The sequence below is a fragment of the Pecten maximus genome, chromosome 12, assembly GCF_902652985.1.
Source record: "Pecten maximus chromosome 12, xPecMax1.1, whole genome shotgun sequence".
NCBI classification, from domain to species: Eukaryota; Metazoa; Mollusca; class Bivalvia; order Pectinida; family Pectinidae; genus Pecten; species Pecten maximus.
This window is the reverse complement of record NC_047026.1, coordinates 22,162,808-22,186,805: the sequence shown is the minus strand read 5'-3', so window position 1 is coordinate 22,186,805 and position 23,998 is coordinate 22,162,808. Positions and strand designations below refer to the sequence as shown.

General features: G+C 36.8%; 2 protein-coding genes across 2 annotated transcripts in view; one reads left to right on the top strand and one right to left on the bottom strand.

The window, feature by feature from the left end:
- LOC117338754 (phosphatidylinositide phosphatase SAC2-like) overlaps positions 1–23,998 on the top strand; it is a 485,191-nt gene that overhangs the window by 181,249 nt on the left and 279,944 nt on the right. The window lies entirely within an intron of this gene.
- LOC117338752 (octopamine receptor 2-like) lies at positions 17,856–22,098 on the bottom strand. The gene has a single exon (XM_033900070.1). The coding sequence runs from the start codon at positions 20,802–20,804 to the stop codon at positions 18,984–18,986; it is 1,821 nt and encodes a 606-aa protein (XP_033755961.1). The 5' UTR covers positions 20,805–22,098; the 3' UTR covers positions 17,856–18,983.

The window sequence follows — 23,998 nt, the reverse complement described above, 5'->3', positions numbered from 1 at the left end:
GTATTTGAGGAGATGACTTTTAACTTTGACTTTCAAGTACATTTGCTGTTTATTGTTAAATCTTGAGGAAGATGTATTGCAGAAGTTCTTAACCTTAATTAGCTTGTGGTGACCAACTTTTCTGGTGACAGATCATTTCAGTTTTGGACACTAAATACTTGCATCCTAACTTTTGATATATGATAGAGCGACTAACTGCATTTGACATCTATTTTTTTGCCCACGCCATGAAATGGGGGTGCATATAGTGTTACCCATGCCCATCGCGTTGCAAATTAAACTACCTAATCTCAGGAACTGCTGATGTGATCCTCACCAAATTGTGTTTCAGCTAGGGTGTCAAGTGGCAGCAGGGGCATTTATGTTTATATATATACATTTTCTAGTTTTTTTCTTGGAAAGACCGATTAGCTGTACCAGTTAAGGTGACTGACCTCTGCACAGGGGAGGGAGGCATATAGAGTTACCTTAATTCGGCATGATGAGCGCTGTTACATGTAATGGTTCCCAGCTAGGTCGGGGGGGGGGGGGGGGGGGGGGGGGGGGGGGGGGGGGGGGACTCTCTACATTTCTTTACCAAGTCTTCATTAATGACATAATGTCTGTCTATCCCATCCTGTTCAAATTAATGAGAATCTGTCAACAGATTGGTTAATTTTATACACCGTTTGAGTATTATATCATTTCGTATCTGATCACAGGAGAGATGAGGTCATATTTTTTCCATTGTGTATCTTGCTTTATTCACTAATTTTTGAAGAATATACAATATTGATATATGAAAAATGAAATACTGTACTGTAAGGAAAATATATTTTTGCTTGTACTTCACATATGACTGAAAAGCACAGACATTCTGCCATAATGGTGAACCATAGACAGTGTCCGTGTACCTGGTATGTATATATAATCAGGTCAGGTTAGAAACAGAACATGGTCACTCCTCAGGAGGTCATTTACTAAGAATGAAATATAGAATATATACTCTGGATTAAAATCTAGTGAAAAAATGTGTAGAACAAGTTAAGTGCTTGCAATATTCTTGAATACAGGCCCTACGTAAAGGTATAAACAGGTTCATGGTAAGCCTGGACATAGGTCCATAAATGTCCTCCCTAACCGAGATGGATGTTGTTGGCAGGGCTGGGATTCTCTTATAGATGTTCCGAAGCATTTGTTTTTGTTACCATTGTATTTGGTAATAGTGATATAAATTGTACCAACAATTAAATTTTCTGGTTTGAGTGTTAGATGCCCTTTTATAATCTATTCTATAACATTTGGCTAGGTCTGAGTTGGTTCTGGTTAATAAGAAGGATGGATAGTGTTTGGAATGTCGGTGTGAACGCCTTGACACTGACAGTGAACGGAGAGATAATTATAGTGGATATAGCGACACCTGGTGGTGGGACGATGGAACTAGGATTGCGTATATATACGTTTGACAATTACAGAGTCTGTGTCACTTCGCCCTTGACTTTGACTTTAACATCCGATGTCTGTCCTTCCTGAACATCCGTCATTGCCGAAGACAGACAAGGCTGACTGCTTTGCTTAACGCTGCTCTTTCACTACAAGTAAGAGGATACCAGGGCAGTCAGAAAATAATGAACAGATTGTCATGAAAGTTAAAACATGAGTGATCATTGCACCACAATTTGCAAAACATTACTAAACAATTCTCTGTAAACGTTATAGTGATAGCAGGGAAAATTCTAGTTTAGTTGCGAAAAAGAACTCCTTGAAACTAAAGCAGTGACTCATTTGATGAATGATATAGGAGGTCAAAGGTCATCATCAAGAGGTCAATGGGTTATATGAATGGCTGAAATATTAATGTCATTTAAACAGCATATAGAGGTGACTGTCACTGTTTTTAGGAACAATAACATAAACATATTATATTGTGAATTAACTAGTATTCTATATGTTTTGAAGGTCAAAGGTTGTGAAGGTCAAAAGATTGTTCTGCAATGACTTAAACTGGATGTTTTGTTCCGTGATATATTACACCATTACTGGCCAGACATTCTGACCATTTGTGTGAGGAACAGAGTAAGTCGTGATGTTTCGCACATGGTGAAATATCCATATGTTACCTTCACAGTCTGTTTACTGACCAGATTTATCTTCATTTTACTTCTCCTGGTCCAGACAATGTCCACCTCCAGGCTAGGTGATGTAAGGTGGTCATATGATGAATGAGCCCCAGACGTCTATCCTCCGAATTCTAGTTTACATATGTGACTTGAAATTATAAACAACATATTATTGATATCAGACTGATTGTTTGTCAGTATTACATCATATCTGGGGCAAGTTTAAGTTTCAGTTTTATGGGTCAAAGCCAAGGTCACTGTTACTATTTATAGGGTGGGCCAGTATGGGATATGTATGCTTGTTTTGTATGATGTCGGACAACGTAATCTGTTTAGTTTGATCTCTTGTTTTGTTGTTATATATGTTGTGTTTCTTGCTTTGCCTTATTGTTGTCTAAGCAAATAAATGTCAGTTCATGTCGTTGTTTACATTGGCCTCAGTTGTAGTATTACAATTTACTAGAGAGTGCTTTGCCTTACATTCAGCAGTCACTATATATTCTGGCTGGTAATTAAGGGATATGTGTAATATGCTTTAGTAAAACCAAGCATACTTATTGTGGTTTATTGTAGATATTTTAGTTGATAGACGTACGTGTCTTTGTTTTGATTTCATCTTTATAAATAATATGAAGTTCACGCCTGTATCTTTGAAAATTAAAAGAGCATATCATCAGTAGATCATGGGACATACTTCTCCTAAATTACACAATATAATCCACCCTGAAGAAGGATTCAAGAAACATCTCTATAGTTTGAATTATAGTTATTATGTAAGATCACATTTGCGAAATGCAAGTAAATCAATGAATAGAAGCTTAATAGGGAAAAAAAGACTGAGCATGAAGATTGATCTTTGTAAGGAAATTAAACTTGATAAATAGATAGGTTTACCTTATAACAGAAACAGACATAATTACACAGACAATACATGTCTTTACTAAATAGATAGTGTAGTAGTCTGTAGGAGATATCTAGCCTGATCACTTTCTCCTGTACAACGGTCCCAAATTAGACAGACCTCAGTATAAATCAACTCAACAACAAATGACAGGAAATCTATAATTAGGATATGTTAGGTTTAAATCCATGTTTACCTTGTTTGTTTGTAATTCCATCAACTTGTAAGCATGTGTCTGTTTATTGTACAGGGTCTCTGTGAGGCTTGACACTTCTGCTTGCAGACAAACATTGTGACAGAGGTGATTTGTGACTATGAAATGAGGATTACATCTCTACTTTACATATCTGTTCAAGTTTCTAATACTAGCTGTTTTGTCCAAATTTAATCTTAGTGCAGTACGTAAGTGCACCTATAAATCTAGTTAGCTTCACCAAATATTATTCCATTGGGAGAAACCATAAAAATGATTTTTGTCAACGCAGCTGATTGTAAGCTAGTGTTACTGTAAACGTGTCAGTGAGTCAGATTAGTTGATTTGTTCAAATCAAATTTATTGTTTCAAGTTTGTGATGTACTGAAGGGGTTGTTTATCTTTGTTGTTCTGAGTAACATTTTGAAAGAGTTATTGCCCTTTCTTGTATTTGAAATCTTAATTTTATCACTCGATCAGTTGTTATCTCTTTAAAACTTGGTAGATTTGATTAATTCTCATGACCAATAGATTGGCTTTTTTATATAATATTCTGATATGAGGACCTTCTTGTAATATCTCCACATTTTGTGTGCATTTTCTTACACTTACAATCTGCACCATGTAGGTTGAACTGTGATGTGGTATTCTCATTTTTAGGTCGCCTGAGCCAAGGGTTATGCCCATGTAGGCGTTGTTATTGTTAGGATTATCCAAGATGACCACCAACATCTGTCATCTTAAAATCTTTTTAGAGTAAAAATTCAAATCCAGTTTTCTGAATACAATTTGCAGCGAACTTATTGAGTACTTATGACCTGGAACAAGCTTATTTTTCAGGTCATTCATTATCCAAGATGGCTGCCATGAGTGCCATTTTGAAAATCTATTTCAAATTCGAACTCTAATTCTAATTAGAGGATTTGAAATGAAATTTCGCATTTTTTTTTTTTTTTTTTTGATAAATCTCCCTTATTTATTAGATGCAATTGCCCTTGAAGACAGTGTGGGGCACCAAAAGCTTGGAAATAGTGGACAGGATGATATATTTTGAAATTTCAAGGAAATGTTGTTATAGTTTCTATATTATTAACAACTTCAACATTCTAATTAGTTCAATGGTTTAACAGAATCATTTAGCAGGTGAAAATTCTTTGTCAAATTAAATATCTGATATGTCACCAGGGTGAATTGGTTGTCTAGTATTTTATTGTCAGTATGACACATATTAAAGTACGTTTTTGACAGTTGAGATTTTGAAAGAGTGCAGTAACTAGTCTTCATAGGAATCCATAAAAGTTCACCTGTATGCATTTAGTCAAATTTTAGTCCTAATGTTTCCTGCCAATGATTTTGCTATGACCCTATTTTTTCTATCTGCTCCTGATAACATTTGAGTGCTTTATCTGTTCTCTATAGCTTTGACTGTATTTTCTCCGCATTCAACAAATGATTTAGATTCATTTGCACTTGTCATAACCTGCTAATGTCTTCTTTAGAGTTCAGATTTAATTTAATTGAATTATTTTTCATAAAATTTTTGCACTATCCTTTTCACATTAAAGGAAATGACCTTTCAAAAATTGTAATTTTGTGAATGGAAGTTGACATAAAAAATTTGAATTTGTGGACTTTACAATTACATTAGGTAATTATGTGTTTGTTGGTCCATTGCCTCAGAAACAGCTCTATAGGTGTCATAATGGGTGTGTCTGTAACCAGCATTTTAGGACAAGTAGGCGTAATACTGAAATCTTTTCCGTGCCACAGATTCATCAATATTTCTTATTCAACTCAATTAAATTCCTTAACTTGAAATTTCTTATAGGAAAGCATTACAGAATTTATAAGTCGCTTGACTAAATTTTCTCCTTAATCCAATAATGGCTTTACCATGGACATTTTTTAGTTCTACTTCTTGATTGATAATACTTTTTTTATAATCCACTTCCTGTTTAGATGAGATGTTCTGTGTGATCTACTTCCTGTTAAGATGAGACCTTTTTTATGATCTACTTCCTCTTTAGATGAGACCTTTTATATTGATCTACTTCCTGTTTAGAAGAGACCTTTTATATGACCTACTTCCTGTTTAGATGAGACCTTTTATATGACCTACTTCCTGTTTAGATGAGATATTTTATATGACCTACTTCCTGTTTAGATGGGATGTTTTATATGACCTACTTCCTGTTTAGATGAGATGTTTTATATGACCTACTTCCTGTTTAGATGAGATGTTTTATATGGTCTACTTCCTGTTTAGATGAGATGTTTTATATGATCTACTTCCTGTTTAGATGAGATGTTTTATGTGATCCACTTCCTGTTTAGATGAGATGTTTTATATGATCTACTTCCTGTTTAGATGAGATGTTTTATATGATCTACTTCCTGTTTAGATGAGATGTTTTATATGATCTACTTCCTGTTTAGATGAGATGTTTTATGTGATCCACTTCCTGTTTAGATGAGATGTTTTATATGATCTACTTCCTGTTTAGATGAGATGTTTTATATGATCTAGCTACATGTACTTCCTGCTTTGATGAGATGTTTTATATGATCGACTTCCTGTTTAGATGAGATGTTTTATATGATCGACTTCATGTTAACATGAGATGTTTTATGTGATCCACTTCCTGCTTTGATGAGAACTGCAATGTCTTGTTCCAAACCTGTTTAGTTGTACAATGTGTACAATATGTATTTATCACTTGCATTGCGATGATAACAATGATAACAATGATGTGACCCATGTGACATCTCTGTTAATGAGGTCTTTTGGGATACTCTCCTTGTATTAACTATGGATGTGAGCTTGATCCACTTCCTACTAAAATCCTCACTTCCTATAGAGATAAAGTATATATATTGTATTTATGAACATCTTCCTATTCAATTGTGCTGTGTTATACTGTAAATTCCTGTACTACTGAGCACCAGAATTGATTTCCAGTACCTAAATAAGATATATAAACGCTATGTAAATAATTAGTTCCTGTAGATTTTTTTGCTGGTCAAGACAGACAGGAGAACACTGTGGCATTTATTGTCAGGGTTTATTTGTAAAATTGCCGTTATTAATGCCTGTGTAAAAAATAAACTTTCAGACTGATTACAGGATGTGGTATAGAAACAACTGCTGGTCTGTGGAGGGTTACCAGGTGTTTGATCAAGTGTTGAAATTGTGCCAGCTTTTTGTTGGTATTATGAGAAATTCTATTGACGTCTAAATGCTCCAGACCTTTGTGATATAGTATATTTTCTATTAGAACGGAAATGAAAGGAAATTTATAGATTTTTTGCTTCAAGCAACTTTTACTAAATTTGGTTACATGGAATAAAGTGTTTGAATTCACATTTCAACTCCCAGTCATAATTTACAGTTCCATTTTTCATTTTGAGTGCAGACATTAAAAGTGGCAAATATAGGTTAGGGAGGCATGCTATCTATCTGTATGGCATAGGCTATTGTTGTTAAGGATGTATTACTGGTGCACTAACGTAGCTTTTAGGAAGGATTGTGAAGCAGTTTCTTGTCTTGATTGTGAACTGATAAAAGTTGTTATAATGTATGGAACATTTGTAATGGTGTTATTCTGTTGAGTTTTCAGAGTTAAAATTCTATTGTAGTTTTTTATTGTTTTATTGATTTTCCTTGTTTAAATTGTTATAATACACAATAAGTATTGGCTTTCCGAAAACTTAAAAGGACTACCAACAGCATTATTTATTAGTAAGCAGTCAGTAAAGTTTGAGATAGATGGAACGTAGAATCTCAGGTAGTTACGCTGAGAATTTATTTAACAGATATGATTTGGTGTTCCGTGCGTCCATGAGCATACAACTGTTAACCTGTTGGTCAGGTGGTACTGTAAATTATCTTACCGATGGTGAGAACATGTACTCAAGATTTTTTTTCGACCATTACCAAACAGTGCTATCATGAGTGGAATAGGAAAACAATGTCCAACAATCCAGTCTGAACATTCGGATCTCTCCGACTTTATCAATCACTTTTTGTTTGCCAAAAAAATTTCCCAACTTGTTACTCCACAAAAGGTGACATCACAGACAACAAGTAACCAATCAGACAACAGGTAACCAATCAGACAACAGGTAACCAATCAGACAACAAGTAACCAATCAGACAACAGGTAACCAATCAGTCAACAGGTAACCAATCAGACAACAGGTAACCAATCAGACAACAGGTAACCAATCAGACAACAGGTAACCAATCAGTCAACAGGTAACCAATCAGACAACAGGTAACCAATCAGACAACAGGTAACCAATCACCACATGTTAAGTATGTTAGCAAGCCAATCAGAGTAAACAGACTATATACATGTGCAAATTCAACCCTCAATATGGCTGCCCTCGTACAGCGACCAATTTTCAGTAGCAAACACAAAGTATTGCTAATGAAAAATTTAGATTTTAATTACTCCTTCCGTTGAGTTCTGGGAAAGTGTCAGGAAATCAGGCTTGTATAGAGTTATAGCCTTAATCATCAGATGGTGGGCAATAATGGTTTACAGTTGAAGTGTAGTACAAAAACTATTTCTGATTCAAAGAAATTTCTTCTTAGATATCTCTTATGTTTAATATTTAGGCTATCCTTGTAATCAAATCATTACAACAGAGATCAGTCTAACATAGGACAAATAAAGACAATGGTCGGCACCAGGATCCCTCCTGGTACTCCTGTAAAGTCTAGAGTCTAATGATAAACAGGAAAAGGTCAATTTCACTTTAATAGAGGCTAATGATAAACAGGAAAAGGTCGATGTCACTTTAATTGATTTCACCCTGGGAGTAATATGTCTTATAATTGATTTTAATTATTCTAGTCAGTTTCACTTTAGTTGATATGACTGAGGTGCGATGTCTTATATTTCAATTTGATGTGGTCAATGTCACTTAAATTGATATCACTGAGGTGTGCATGCATGATGTCATGTTATGTAATTTGATGTGGTCAGTGCCAGTTGATGTCATTGAGGTGCGATGTCTTATAATGTAATCAAATGTGGTCAATGTCACTTTAATTGATATCACCAAGGTGTGATGTCTTATAATGTAGTTGGTCAATGTCACTTTAATTGATATCAAGGGGGTGTCATGCCTTATAATTAATCTGAAGAGGTGAATGCCACTTGAAATCACTTGAGTGTGATATCATGTCAAATAATTAATTGGAGGCAGTCAATATCACTTGATGTCACAAGATTGCACTTTTATTGATGTCAGGAGAAAGTTTTAATTGTCAAATCATTAACTGGATGAGGTCAGTGTCCCCTGACGACACTCGGGAGTTTATCATGTACTGCACCGTCATTGCCTACAAACAAATGAGGCCAGCTTGTATTTCAGCCATATCATATACACAGGTGTAACGAGGAGGAGCCTTCCGCCTTAATTAACCTAACAAACATTTTCCATGTATAGAAATTAATGGTGGCCATATGGCCTCTTTAAAATGGAGATCAATAATAAGTTAACACACGCCATCTTCTCCAATGGTAAATCTGTGACATTAATGAAGATATTAACAAGACAATTATACGAACCCAATCTCCCAGTAACAAATATTGACATTAAAAGATCGATTTGGAATAGCATTCACAATCCAGGGTGCTCAAACTGTCCCCAAACATATTTTTAGAATCATCAGAAAATCACTTTTTAACCAGGTGTTTCACCGACTTGTCGTGTTGGTGTTCATTTTGCCAGTCAAGCATCCACTATCTAAATAAAAACCAGATTTTTTCCCCCATACTATTCGATTCTGATATATCTGTTTAGGCTGTACATGGAATACTTTCAATTAATGTAGCAGGCGTCTATTCCCGGTTTGCCATTATCGGAGTAGATATCTGCATTACCTCTGGTAGCTACACTGATTTCTAGGCCAAATCACATTTTTGTAGCCAACAAGTCCCGTGATTGCGTCTTCCTGTGTCCCTAAATTTCTTAAATGAGGCTGATGTTGCAAATTTCAAAATCTCAATTAAGGATGTTGATCCCCAAACTGTCGTAAAGTTCCACCTTGCTCTGCAATTATGTTCAACTTTAAAATTCTCAGGACCTTATCTAATGATGATCGAAATCAAGTCTGCTTTGTCTTAGAATCCATGTTTGTTGTACGTACATACAGATAAGTAACAGATGCTTATAGACATGGCCAAGACAGCCCAATGACATCTGAAAAGAAACTTCATCAAATAGGAACTGTCACACCCATATGGTGATTCAATAAATCTCTACAAGCCCTTGGCATTACAATTTATATTGAATCTTAGCATGTCATTAAATTTTAACAGATAAGTGCGTTGATTAATTAGTAACCGACAATATGTGTTAAAGAAAACAAGATTTAGAATTAGATTTGGAGAGATAAGTACATTGATTAATTGGTAAACGACAAAATTTGGAGTAGAAAATAAGATACAGAAAGTGCAATCAGCATATGATCTTAATTTAGCACAATGCTTTAATTTTAAAAAATCTTCTTAATTGAGACTTCCTGTTATGAAAACAGATTCTGATCTTCCATAATGTTGAAGATATCCCACCTACGCTATCATCAATATTGCCATATTTTATAAGCAATTACCCCTGGCAATGTTGTGGTATCACAGACTGATCTCAGAGTTTATAATGGCTCTTTTTTAACACTACAATATACAACCTCTACTTTTGTTAATATGATCTTATGCTTCAAAATATATACAGAGTTGTTGTTCTTTGTTCATGACTTCGTCATGTCAGAGTATATCAACATACCATTCTTAAACAATTGCCTTATTTGACCTCATCCTTTACAATATGTATACAGAGTTTATGAATTTGTCAAGCTTACAGCTAAAAATGCACTGTGGCATTTAGAATTTTCTAATAAGATTTTATATTTCGCTATACATAGAGAGAGTTGTGGCCCGGCTTTTGCTGATATATAGAGTTATGGCCCTTTGCTCATTGTTTATCATATTGTTAGACTAAATTCAAATGTAAACACCTATGCAATGGTCTCATATTCCACTATATTTACAAAGTTGTGTCTCTTTGTTCCCGTATCACCTAAATGATTGCCTAAAATGGTCTCAGGCTTCAAAACATACATATATACATTTAGGCCCTTTTTATTAATATTTGACACTTAATCTTATAGGTAGGCAAGTCCTAAGTTTTCATGCCAAAGTTAATTATCCTTAAATTATATTGGCTTCAAAGTCTCGGCCTCGATCCTAATGGGTTATCTTTGCAATATATCGTCTTGGTTTCTGCTACTTACCATCGCACCTATAGGGAGAATTTCTCATTTATTGGTGGTTCTCAGTTCCGTCTCAAACACAGGAAATTGTCATCTAATTGCCTTGATTTATTGTAATGTCAGATAATGATGGAGTGATTTTAACTGTTTCTGGACACTTTTAATTGCTCCTAAACTTATATAGTTTGTTCAGATAATTTTCAGAGAGGCTAGTTTAATGCTAACTGACCGACATCCTGTTACTGCCTTTGCATATTTTGAAATAATACAGTGTACCCTCGACCTATCGCCACCCGAATCTACCGCCACCCTCGCATACCACCACCTATATACCCCTAGAACGGATTTCCCTTCTATATAATTCCCTCGTTAAGTTCGCCACCCTCGCATACCGCCATCCGCCACGTTCATAACAATACAAACGTCCCGAATCCCTATATATTAATTACCCTCGACGATATCGCCATCATGGTCCGTTTTTTCTGCAATCGAGGAACTCTTTAGTGTTCTATTTATAGAATTAGGGTATTTCCTTTTTCACAGGTAACTTAGTTAACGCTTGAATGAGTTTCTATCGCTCAGGTAGATATATATATCGATGTTTATATATGTGACATCTACACACAGGTATGGTTTGATTTGTAATAAGTGTTCTTATTTATGGTTTTGGCTTCGTCAGTCGAGATGGAAACTCCCGAGACGAAAGCGTGTTCTTCTTGATCATGGTCAGAGGGGTTTGATAATTAAATGTGTATTTGTAAGCTACGAAATGTACGGTCAATACCATGGTGTCTTATATGTCAATGACAAAACTCATTGTGTATTGATTAAAACATTGGTACAACATTATCTTTTACTGTTGTAATTTTCATGATTCGATACTAACGCCACCCTCGTTATACCGCCATAACTGACACGGACGAAATGTGACGATATAACGAGGGTAGACCGTATATTAAGAAAGAAGATACTTATAAAAATTATTTTATCAGATTGAAATTCTGACACCATCATTACCCTTTTTTGGAGATTCAAGGTTGTTGTCAAGGTCAAAAGTTCATCACTAAGACACCATATCAGCACATCATTCACATGAATTGAGCCATCCTAGCTTTTGTCCCGCTGGACGCTGGTGCCTCAGATAGCGGTGTACTGTACTTCTGCTAACACCAATATATAAAATTTTCGTGAGAGCCTGTTTCTGCTTGGGTGCTTCAAGACAATTCAGTTGGAAGGTTAGCAAGCCCATTCAATCAATGTTTAATGCTTCTGGCATGAGATTTTGTTTATATACATCATTGTACCTTTTACCACAAATAGTCCTGGTTAGCCAACTGAATTGGCTCTAGTGTAGAGAGGTCTTTCCACGGAAGGGTGAGCGACATGTAGGGTCGTGGAGTAGGACTTGTATAGACAAACTTGTTGATTGGTTTATGAAGCCCTTCAATAAACAACACTTGGACCTATAATAAGGTGCTGCTGGAGAGCAGAAAGACATTTGTCCCTGGTTTCTATGCATGGTCTCAATGTGCTGGTGCTTGATCTCTTGCTCATGCAGTTATTGAAGCACTGCTATAGGTATATGCATATATGAAACTCCAATATAACATAGGGGAGAGGGAAACGCCAATGTAACACAGGGTATATGAAACCTAAAATATCTATTTTTGTCAATCTTTTTTTTTTTTTTTTTCTTTCTTTTTTCTTTTTTTACAAATATTGATTTCAATTTTTCTTTTAATGTCAATATCCTTTGCAAACTAATATAAAATCTGAAAACAACAAATTACATTTTTCTTTTATAAAGGATTGTGTATCTCATAAACGTTTCTGTATACAAAACTCATAGAGTTTTGTGTTGGTCCGTCGTGACAAGACACAACGAGGAGGTCCGGATTAATCATCAGTCGTTGCAGAGAAGGCCAACAAGCCCACCATGTTCAGGTGGCGTTGTCTTTGATGTTCAACTTCACTCTTACATTTTTTCTGAACATATTTTTATTTCTGTGTTCAGCTTCTTCCTGAGTTGATCAGAAGCTGTTGGTGCTTTTCCCCCCAAGGTATACACAGGAAATGGGTTCAGCATGAATCAAACACAGGTACAACTTTCCTGTTTAAAAACAAATTGCTTTTATTTCCATAAGAAATCAACCAATCACATTCAGTTTTGTTCATGATGATTTTACTGCTACTTAACAGAGCAATTGTTCTGTGTACAAAGTTTACCTAGACTTGTTAAGTAAAAGTCTGTATGTATATAGGTGTTAATGTACAAAACGCCAAAGAAATTCTTTGTACATTAGCCAAATTCTGTGTACAAGTGAATGTATTACCAAATGCATGGCACTGCTGCCTTAAAATACACTAAAAATTATTATTTTGCTAACAGTGCCATATAACATAATGGTATATTTATTTTATAAATAGATAAGACTTCTTTTCATATGAAAAACAATTGTCAGAGAAAACATACAGTCTTTAAAAACTGAGTTTCCCCATAAACATGGACAGTGGCATACTGTTACATGCATAGTAACATTTTAATATCTAAAGTGGTTGTTTTGGAAATGTTTTTGAAAGCAATGGCATAAATTTCAACTTTACAAAAGAATGGATTGATTACTGGGATCAAAAGATAAATTAATTCCATGTTTCAGAGAAAATCATTCTCCATTGAAGTCATTTCAGTATTTATCCATAATTTTGAATCCGGTAAATGGAGGTTCCCTGTCCCCTGTGTTACATTTTAGTTTCCCTGTCCCCTGTGTTACATTTTAGTTTCCCTGTCCCCTGTGTTACATTGTAGTCTCCCTGTCCCCTGTGTTACATTGGAGGTTCCATGTCCCCTGTGTTACATTGGAGGTTCCCTGTCCCCTATGTTACATTGTAGTCTCCCTGTCCCCTGTGTTACATTGGAGGTTCCCTGTCCCCTGTGTTACATTGGAGGTTCCCTGTCCCCTGTGTTACATTGGAGGTTCCCTGTCCCCTGTGCTATGTTTGAGGTTCCCTGTCCCCTGTGTTACATTGGAGGTTCCCTGTCCCCTGTGTTACATTGGAGTTTCCCTGTCCCCTGTGTTACATTGGAGTTTCCCTGTCCCCTGTGTTACATTGGAGTTTCCCTGTCCCCTGTGTTACATTGAAGGTTCCCTGTCCCCTTTGTTACATAGGAGGTTCCCCGTCCCCTGTGTTACATTGTAGGTTCCCTGTCCCCTGTGTTATATTGGAGGTTCCCTGTCCCCTGTGTTATATTGGAGGTTCCCTCTCCCCTGTGTTACATTGGAGGTTCCCTCTCCCCTATGTTACATTGTAGTTTCCCTGTCCCTGTGTTACATTGGAGGTTCCCTGTCCCCTGTGTTACATTGGAGGTTCCCTGTCCCCTGTGTTACATTGGAGTTTCCCTGTCCCCTGTGTTACATTGTAGTTTCCCTGTCCCCTGTGTTACATTGGAGGTTCCCTGTCCCCTGTGTTACATTGGAGGTTCCCTGTCCCCTGTGTTACATTGTAGTTTCCCTGTCCCCTGTGTTACATTGGAGGTTCCCTGTCCCCTGTGTTACATTGGAGGTTCCCTGTCCCCTGTGTTACATTGGAGGTTCCCTGTCCCCTGTGTTACATTGTAGTTTCCCTGTCCCCTGTGTTACATTGGAGGTTCCCTGTCCCCTGTGTTACATTGTAGTTTCCCTGTCCCCTGTGTTACGTTGTAGTTTCCCTGTCCCCTGTGTTACATTAGAGGTTCCCTGTCCCCTGTGTTATATTGGAGGTTCCCTGTCCCCTGTGTTACATTGGAGGTTCCCTGTCCCCTGTGTTACATTGTAGTTTCCCTGTCCTCTGTGTTATGTTTGAGTTTCCCTGTCCCCTGTGTTACATTGGAGGTTCCCTGTCCCCTGTGTTACATTGGAGGCTCCCTGTCCCCTGTGTAACATTGGAGGTTCCCTGTCCCCTGTGTTACATTGGAGGTTCCCTGTCCCCTGTGTTACATTGTAGTCTCCCTGTCCCCTGTGTTACATTGTAGTTTCCCTGTCCCCTGTGTTACATTAGAGGTTCCCTGTCCCCTGTGTTACATTGTAGTTTCCCTGTCCCCTGTGTTACATTGGAGGTTCCCTGTCCCCTGTGTTACATTGTAGTCTCCCTGTCCCCTGTGTTACATTGGAGGTTCCTTGTCCCCTGTGTTACATTGGAGTTTCCCTGTCCCTGTGTTACATTGTAGTTTCCCTGTCCTCTGTGTTATGTTGAGTTTCCCTGTCCCCTGTGTTATGTTTGAGTTTCCCTGTCCCCTGTGTTACATTGTAGTTTCCCTGTCCCCTGTGTTACATTGGAGGTTCCCTGTCCCCTGTGTTATATTGGAGGTTCCCTGTCCCCTGTGTTACATTGGAGGTTCCCTGTCCCCTGTGTTATATTGGAGGTTCCCTGTCCCCTGTGTTACATTGTAGTCTCCCTGTCCCCTGTGTTACATTGGAGGTTCCCTTCCCCTGTGTTACATTGTAGTCTCCCTGTCCCCTGTGTTACATTGGAGGTTCCCTGTCCCCTGTGTTACATTGGAGGTTCCCTGTCCCCTGTGTTACATTGGAGGTTCCCTGTCCCCTGTGTTACATTGTAGTTTCCCTGTCCCCTGTGTTACATTGGAGGTTCCCTGTCCCCTGTGTTACATTGGAGGTTCCCTGTCCCCTGTGTTACATTGTAGTTTCCCTGTCCCCTGTGTTACATTGGAGGTTCCCTGTCCCCTGTTACATTGGAGGTTCCCTGTCCCCTGTGTTACATTGGAGGTTCCCTGTCCCCTGTTACATTGGAGGTTCCCTGTCCCCTGTGTTACATTGTAGTTTCCCTGTCCCCTGTGTTACATTGGAGGTTCCCTGTCCCCTGTGTTACATTGGAGGTTCCCTGTCCCCTGTGTTACATTGTAGTTTCCCTGTCCCCTGTGTTACATTGGAGGTTCCCTGTCCCCTGTGTTACATTGGAGGTTCCCTGTCCCCTGTGTAACATTGGAGGTTCCCTGTCCCCTGTGTTACATTGGAGGTTCCCTGTCCCCTGTGTTACATTGTAGTCTCCCTGTCCCCTGTGTTACATTGTAGGTTCCCTGTCCCCTGTGTTACATTGTAGTCTCCCTGTCCCCTGTGTTACATTGTAGTCTCCCTGTCCCCTGTGTTACATTGTAGTCTCCCTGTCCCCTGTGTTAAATCATGAACCAGTATTGTGGAAAGTCTGAGTTTTCCATTAGTCTTGAAATAGGATGTATTGACCTTGGATGGTAGATTAAAACTCGGGTTTCTTTAATATAATAGTGTTATTCGTCAGACTGGAAATTCTATATAGGATCCAGCTATTAAATTCTGAACAGGTCTGATTTGTAAATCACTGCAAGACATTTCACTTGGAGGTTTGATCGTGAGTAATCAGATCAGTGGTAAGACCAGAGGGTATCCGAATGAATTAATGGTACATCAGGGTGTATAATTCAGTGATGAAGGTATATCTGAATGAAGCAATGATGAGTGATGAGAGTGTTTTAATTGATGTGTTGATGGTGATTCATTGTTTAATGTTAAGTTTGGTAGAAATCCTGACGACTTCTATGTATTAATCTGTCAATTTGTCAATTTCAGCAGAAAACGAAGAAAATGTCATTGTACCTTTCTAGCATAGACAATCAAGTATTATTATATATGATAAAATTTCTTTTCAACTACAGTAATTATAAGTGTTGGTGGAATCTGCATTGTTTTCAATACATTGTACATCGTAATTAGAACTAAATCACTTTAATAAATAATTATCATTAACAGATTTTGTGTTTCAGTATCCAGATCTACAATACATAATATATTTGACATTGAAAATCATTGTCTTCACATTGCCATTATGATTCAAAGATTAGAAATTAGATTGAAAATTATTCATACCCTGTCTGTATATATGGTGAGAGAACAAAGCTAGTACTACACATGATTGTCACCGTAATATCTATGTAAGACTCATGAAATAGTTCTACATCTGTGTATTAATAGTCATATGTTTAGGACTTTGAAACATACAATATGGACCTAATACTATTTTACATTTTACAGCTTTTGGACTTTTCTAATTTTCCAAGCATTTAATAAATTGAATTCTACCATGTTTGCTATGTAACGCCGGTTTTGATTGGTTTAAAACCATGGATTATTTTCAATAACCCACGCTCGTGCCAATAATACACGGTCGTGAGTCACGGCTATCACAATTTTAAATATCTAATATTCACCCATTTCATAAAAGGTTACTATAGCCGAGTGGGCTAATGGGTTAGTCTTTCAATATATTTTTATCACGACGCGAGTTCGAATCCTACGGAGGCCCCACTTTTTTTCTTTTTCTTTCCTTTTTTTATCCTTTTTTTTTTTTATTTTCAAAATCAATGTCATATGATAGATGCTCTTGATCGTAGTACTGTATTGTCTGTATATTTCATCAACAAATAATACAATACTCAAGAAATAAGGTTTTCCCGGGGTTTCTTTGCTGTTTTTCTATTAGAAAGAGGTCGATCTCAGAACTAAACAGTACATGGTAGAATAGAAATAATCAACTTTGACTCGTGTATTGTTGCAGGATATACAACTCGGACTCCGATATTTTGCAATTTTAATTAATAACTCAGGCCTGCAGCCTTCGTTATTGATTTAATTGCAAAATATCCTCGTCCTCGTTGTATATCCTGCAATAATACACAAATCATCGTTAATTATTTCTTAAATAATAATTTCTGTAATGTTTGACAGTTTCATGTCTGTCATATTAAAACATACATATACCAGTATAATAGACAGCAGATATTTCCAGCATATCACCAAAATATTTTTAGATAAATATAATTTGCATATTTAAATTTTATTCAAAATTTAGATTCACATGCAGACTATTACATATATTCAGATTATTCAGTAAAAAAAATCTTTTTTTTTTTTGAATTTTTGAATTTTTCTCTTTAAATTTTAATCCTAAGAAGTGGCCAGACGTCTTCATTCTTACCAATTTACTTTTCTGCTTCTCGACTGCTGTAGGTATTGATGTCTTTTCATACAAATGGAAGCAGTTATGATGTGTCGGTAAAAGCCACTAATAAAAGCGTAAATATAAAAATTGTCATGAACTCAGATTGTCTGCTAGTTACTGAATGGCGTGCTGTCTATGGAGATCGAGTTATAGAACAATTTATCGTTTAGCGAAATAGATACCCAATTTAACCATCTTATACATTTCAGAAACAACCTATACTAATGTTGGATTAAGGAGGCAAAAGGGGATTCATGAACCATCTAACATCTCAAAAACAAATGATGATACTGTATATGGAATTTCTGTTTATTAACAGCAAAACGGGATACCCAAAGCATTGCATGTTGATACCAACTACAGACTTGTCTCATTCAACCGAAATAATATGAATTCTGACTTTTATCATTTCCACGGAAACAGCCGCTTATCTATATATAATTATTCGGTCTAAATACCTATACCTATAATACAGTTCTAGAATAATACACATCTTTGCTTGAATTACTACAACCTCATACTGTAAATTGGGATATTTTGGCTATGTTTACATTTTGGGTTTATTTGGTGCTTGACGTGAAAGCTCCAAAATTTAACTCACCAAATTATAATGTTGTCAGTATGAAATATTACGGATGTATCGTTTTGCGGCTTGCTGATTAGATGATGTGGCTAAATTTCTGTGAAAACTACGGAGCATTTCTTTCTGCTTATTCACATAAAATGTGCTGTTTTCTTATACATTGATAAAGTTCATGATGTCATGATTCCTTAATTTTTTGTAAATAATGGCTTACCTACTTGTAAATTTTCCTTTGATGTTTGTGTAAACACGAGTACTATTCATATTGTAGATCAGGTAAGTTCACACAGTATTTATTAATTCTTTGTCCGACTGAGCCGAAATGTAACAATATATTTTGTAAGTTGGCTGACACTTGCATCAGCTTTATTATTGACTAATTAATAACTTATTTGTATTTTAAACAAAATGGGAAGATCATATGTTCCAGTCTGTGAAATGCCATGACTTAAAAAGTAATAGCCGATGATGAAAAAACTGGTGGACAGGGGAAAATCATACATTTTATCTCAATCTCAGGTGGCAGAGGTCTGGATTGTAACATAAAAATCTGAATGTGCCAAAATTTGACACAGGATTGATGAAAATATTAAATTTATAGCTACACCAAAATAAAACCAGCCTGCATTTTGAAAAAAAAATGAAAAAAATGACAAAATTTCCTGACACCAAAATATCACAATTTACAGTATGTGTTTTTGTAATAAGTATGGCACAATACAATCCTAAAAGTAAGTAGTGATTGGCAGTGATGTAATATGGACAGCTAATGGACAGGCATTTAACAAATACTGAATGGTGTTAGACATGTTCTGGTACAGCCGTGAGCTAGAGAAATATAGGGAGACATTTGAAGAGTTAGAAAATGAAACTTCTTATTTTAAACACGTATTCCAAGTTCACTCTTGTCTTTTTGAGTTTTTCTTCTTTTTCTTTTTCTGTTTCCCAAGATGAAGAATTGTTTTAAAAGCTTTTCTGAAATCGTCGTTAAATAATGTGTAAAGTATGGGGTTGAGCGCAGAGTTGGCGTATCCTAGCCAGATGATCGCAGCCTGTATATGTACATTCAGATCACAGGAGGCACAAAAACTTCTAATCGTATACATGAACAAAAACGGTATCCAGCATACTGTAAAACAAGCCATGACAATGGCCATTCTTTTCGTTGCCCTTTGTTCTCGTAACTCGTATTTAGTTTTTATACTGTTCAGTTTTCCATTTCTCCGTGTGAAAGAGTTCTTGTGTTTTTTTATCCGTGCATTTGAGCTTCTTTTGGCACGCTTCTTTGTACTGGAGTTATGAGAATTGTTGCCTTTGTGCTCCTCCGTTTTATTTCCCTTGTCTCTGTGACAGTGGCCATTTTTCTTGGGTAGACAATGGACCAGGTTATCAGAATTACTCGTGGATTCGTCATTTTCATCATCCATAAAGGATTCCTGACAGCTTTGGGTAGGTATGATGCTAATTTTTGGTGGGGAGATGCCGTCCTTGGACCAGTTTATTGGTGGTAGACTTTTGAAATCTGACTTAATATTTTTATTATTGCAAGTGCCCTTGTCGTTTATTCCATAGTCATTTGTGGGTTTCTGGTATATTTTTATTTTATCGTCATCTTCATTAAGAGGTTTTGTACTATCAGTAGATATATTGGTTTCTTTTGATAATGGCATCTTCTGGCCTAAGTAAACAGAGGATTTGGGTTCCAATAGGAAGTTTCCTGATGATTTTCCAAGCATTGGACTTATCTGTGTGGCTTGATCTTTCATCTGTGTAAAATCACTAGAATGTAATTCCAGACGACTGTTACTTTCGGGTATAACCCCACTTTCCATATCACTTTCCATTGGAAGCGAAAAGTTGCGTTTTGGTTTCAGATGCTTCATACGTTTTTTCAGCACAAAGAATATTCTAACATACAAGAACGACATTAGAACAATAGGAATCACAAACGAGCACATGGCGGAATAAACCACGTATCCTTCCGTCTGGAATAGAACACATTCGTAGCGATTTAGGATGTCATTATACTGGTATAATTCCGGGATCATTTCTCTCCACCCAATAAAAGGGGCGAGGGACACAACAATTGAGAATAGCCAAACGAATATAATGTAAGCTAAAGCTCGCATCGGAGATCGCCGTTCGAAATACCACACAGGATATACAGTGGCTGTATAGCGGTCCACTGCAATAGTAACTAGGCCCCATATTGAGGCTGTGCAGTAAAGTACGTCGATACACAGCCACACGCGACACATCACATCCCCAAATATCCAGTATCCCAGCAGGTCATTTCCTGTTGAGATGGGTAATACTGTTAAGGCCAGAAGCGAATCACTCATTGCCAAGTTCCCAATTAGACAGTTGGACATTGATCGTAGATTCGGAAACTTGTACAATGCAAAACACACGAGAAAATTTCCAAATATTGTCCAAAGGGTGATAATTCCCAAAAGAATAGCCACAAATACAAGTACCCAGAAAGAGGTGAAGTTTAGGGAACATACCGGATCGGCTAGTTTCCATTGTGTCGAGTTAGACATGCAGAGATTGGCTCGAAGGTGTTCCATCCCAAAGACCATGTCTCCATTGGTGGAATTGGCCAGCATGCTGTATTGGTTGTAATGTTCGTAAACACTCGATTCCTGATCCAGAGGCAGGATCAGCGAGTCTCGTGGAGATTTCGTTGTATTTTTAAAAAATTCCATTGTGATTAACATTCAGTCATGGACGATATGGTTGTTGACATTGGAAAAACAGCTGGATTAAAATTCATAAATCCTAGAAAAGGAAGTCATTCTCGTGGTACATCACAAAATTAGTTACATCCATTCAGATCAACATTGTCTTCTATGTTGTCACAGGTTGATGTAGGGATTCATTTATAATTACACACAGAAATATCACAGATAAAAAGGTTTATAAAATGATTACCAATCAATCTCCAGTGTTTTTATTGTTTGACTTACTAATAATCCACGAAGATCCATATATGATCCAAGGAGTACATCAAAATTAAGTGGTTTCCATTGGGTTCAATTAATCCTCTCACTGTAAAAGTTCAACTTTTGTTCTGTCAGGTATATTACACAACACAAGCAGAACAGTTTAGATAAATCTCTGTCACTCAAGAGTTCAAATAGTCTCATTGGTTACGACAAAGGAGGCAATGTTGTTACAACTTCTTTTGTGCCCTCATATTTTCAATTAGTAAGATCCAAGGTCATTTATTCGTGTCTGTTCTGTTGATACACTGAAGATATGGTCATAAACTTTTCTGTGAATTGTCATTTAGCATTCTGCTTATGCCAGTTGGATATTATTGGTGTAACTTCAATGGGAATAACACCGTACTAGTCATTGGTTAGAGAGTAGACATTGCAGCACAGTCATTGGCTAGAGAGTAGATACCCCAGGGCAGCCATTGGTTAGAGAGTAGACATTGCAGCACAGCCATGTGTTAGAGAGTAGACATTGCAGCACAGTCATTGGCTAGAGATTGGTACCGCAGGGCAGCCATTGGTTAGAGAGTAGACATTGCAGCACAGCCATTGGTTAGAGAGTAGACATTGCAGCACAGTCATTTGCTAGAGAGTAGACATTGCAGCACAGTCATTGGCTAGAGAGTAGATACTGCAGGGCAGCCATTGGTTAGAGAGAAGACATTGCAGCACAGCCATTTGTTAGAGAGTAGACATTGCAGCACAGTCATTGGCTAGAGAGTAGATACCGCAGGGCAGCCGTTTGTTAAGAAGTTAGGCCAATCATTAAAAAGTAAAGAGGCCATCAGACATGTTGACTCACAGTTAGTAGCTACAGTATTGTGTATTGTCAGCATTAGTCTGTCCTCCGGTGTTCCACTAGAATCTCACAATAATCACTTTAACACAAATACAGTTTTCTTATCCAAAACCTTGGACTGTATCTTCGAGTGACAAATCGCGGTGTGGATGTTATAGGATTGCTGTGTCAGCGCTATCACAGATGTTGTTCTGTAAGCCTTGTTTATTGTCGCACTGCCTTGGTCATGGTATCAGAAGTATGCCATCCCTATGGTTACCAGATTTGCCCTCGCTTGCCTGTAAAAATGAAATTTAAGATTCAAATTACATCAATGAATTTTCATTCAATAATCGTAACAAATTTAAAAAGAAAAACCCTTGTAAGTTACTTTATAAACAGTTAACATGTATGTAAATATCCTGGAAATATAGATGTCATACTACCTGTTCTGTGTGATGTTATCTTCCGTTACTGTATAACTTCATTCACTCAATTATCAAAGCAATACCTGGCTTCAATGATCGAGGAAGTATTCCTTGTAATACAAAATTGAATTAAACTGCAAAATTTCTACCCATGTACATACTGATTAGCGTCAGCAGGAGAGAGCTGACATATTGTGTTTAAACTGAAGTGTGTCAACACTTGTCACCTCTGTGCTGCTGAGGCAATTAGCTGGCTTGTTTCTTCTAAGTTTACAACTCCACAGATAATGCGTTGTATGAGTCGATCTAACAAAATCGATGGAATATGCCAGTAGGCATTTATAGGTAAATTACTGCATCCTTTACTGGTCATTGATCTCGGCATATTTTCTTAAAATCTCATCGTAAAAAGAAAGAACAGTTTTATGATTATCTTGAAGTTGAATTGCTTTCATCAAAATGTAAGAATTAACACTCTTCAGCTAATGGTTTCATATTGTGTATGATATGTTTTGTCGGTTCTGAATTATACTTGAAATGGAAAATAAGATGAAAATATCTGTTATTGCCAACACAATGGATAGATATAAACAATTAGATTATATGTTGAATTGTCATCTTAATAACAAAATAATTTTTTTCCAGACAAAATATTTCTGATTACGGATGATGCACTCAGTGCTTCGAGTGAGCCAGTACGTAGAGCGAGGTTGTGAGGATCGAGGTTGGGAGATGAAGATTTTGTATCTTCCCTAGAGTGGATCAGAGAGAAATCTCTGTGACGATTTCATGTCACATGGAATGATATCAAAATATAATTGCGACCTTACACAAGTGTTTTTATGTTTTCGCTTCTGCTTACTGTGTAAGTTTGTAATACCAGGGAGCATTGGTGAGAAAATAGGAATGTGTTGATCAGCTTAACCCCTGGGGGGACATTGGGTCGTGGTAGAAACTGAAACAGGAAGGCAATACGTACTTCTGACATAGCTAATCCTTACTGGGAACGAATTGAAGCAAGTCAAGATAAATTCTGTGCATTATACACCTTTTCGACGGCAAGTTAAAAAGGTATAAAAAATAAATACACAATTTGTGTTAGAGTTGTGTGTAAGAATGTGTAAATTCTGGCTTGAATTTGGAACAATTTAGCAGTGAAATCTCATTTGAAGCATTTTCAATGAGGCTATCTGAAAGTCCTGGCCTACAAAGGTGATTAATGCTTGATTTATACTTGTGATGTTACTTTAAATCCCCGGTTTCTGTAGTGCAGCTAACGTACACTGTACTTAAGTCACCAGGGTTGGAGTTTTCTACCTACTTGTGCCTATTACCTTATATGGTAAAGTGATCAAGACTCTAGCTCTGCTAGTAGTATGTACGTGTTGAAGTTGACTTCATAACAATATAGTAAAATGATACTTTAATTACATACTGTATTTATCCTCAAAAGCCCTCTCCCCTAGTATTAAAGTTTAGTATCACATTCATCATCAAATAAACCCCTCCCCTATTGTAAAAATTTAGTACAATATTCATCCTCAAATAAGCCCTCTCCCCTAGTGTAAAAAATTAGTACAATATTTATCCTCAAATAAGCCCCTCCTCTAGTGTAAAAGTTTAGTACCATATTTATCCTCAAATAAGCCCCTCCCCTAGTGTAAAAGTTTAGTGAAATATTTATCCTCAAATAAGCCCCTCCCCTA

Bases quoted from the DNA above. Each gene is read 5' to 3' on its own strand.
- LOC117338752 (XM_033900070.1), bottom strand. From the start codon at position 20,804: ATGTTAATCACAATGGAATTTTTTAAAAATACAACGAAATCTCCACGA.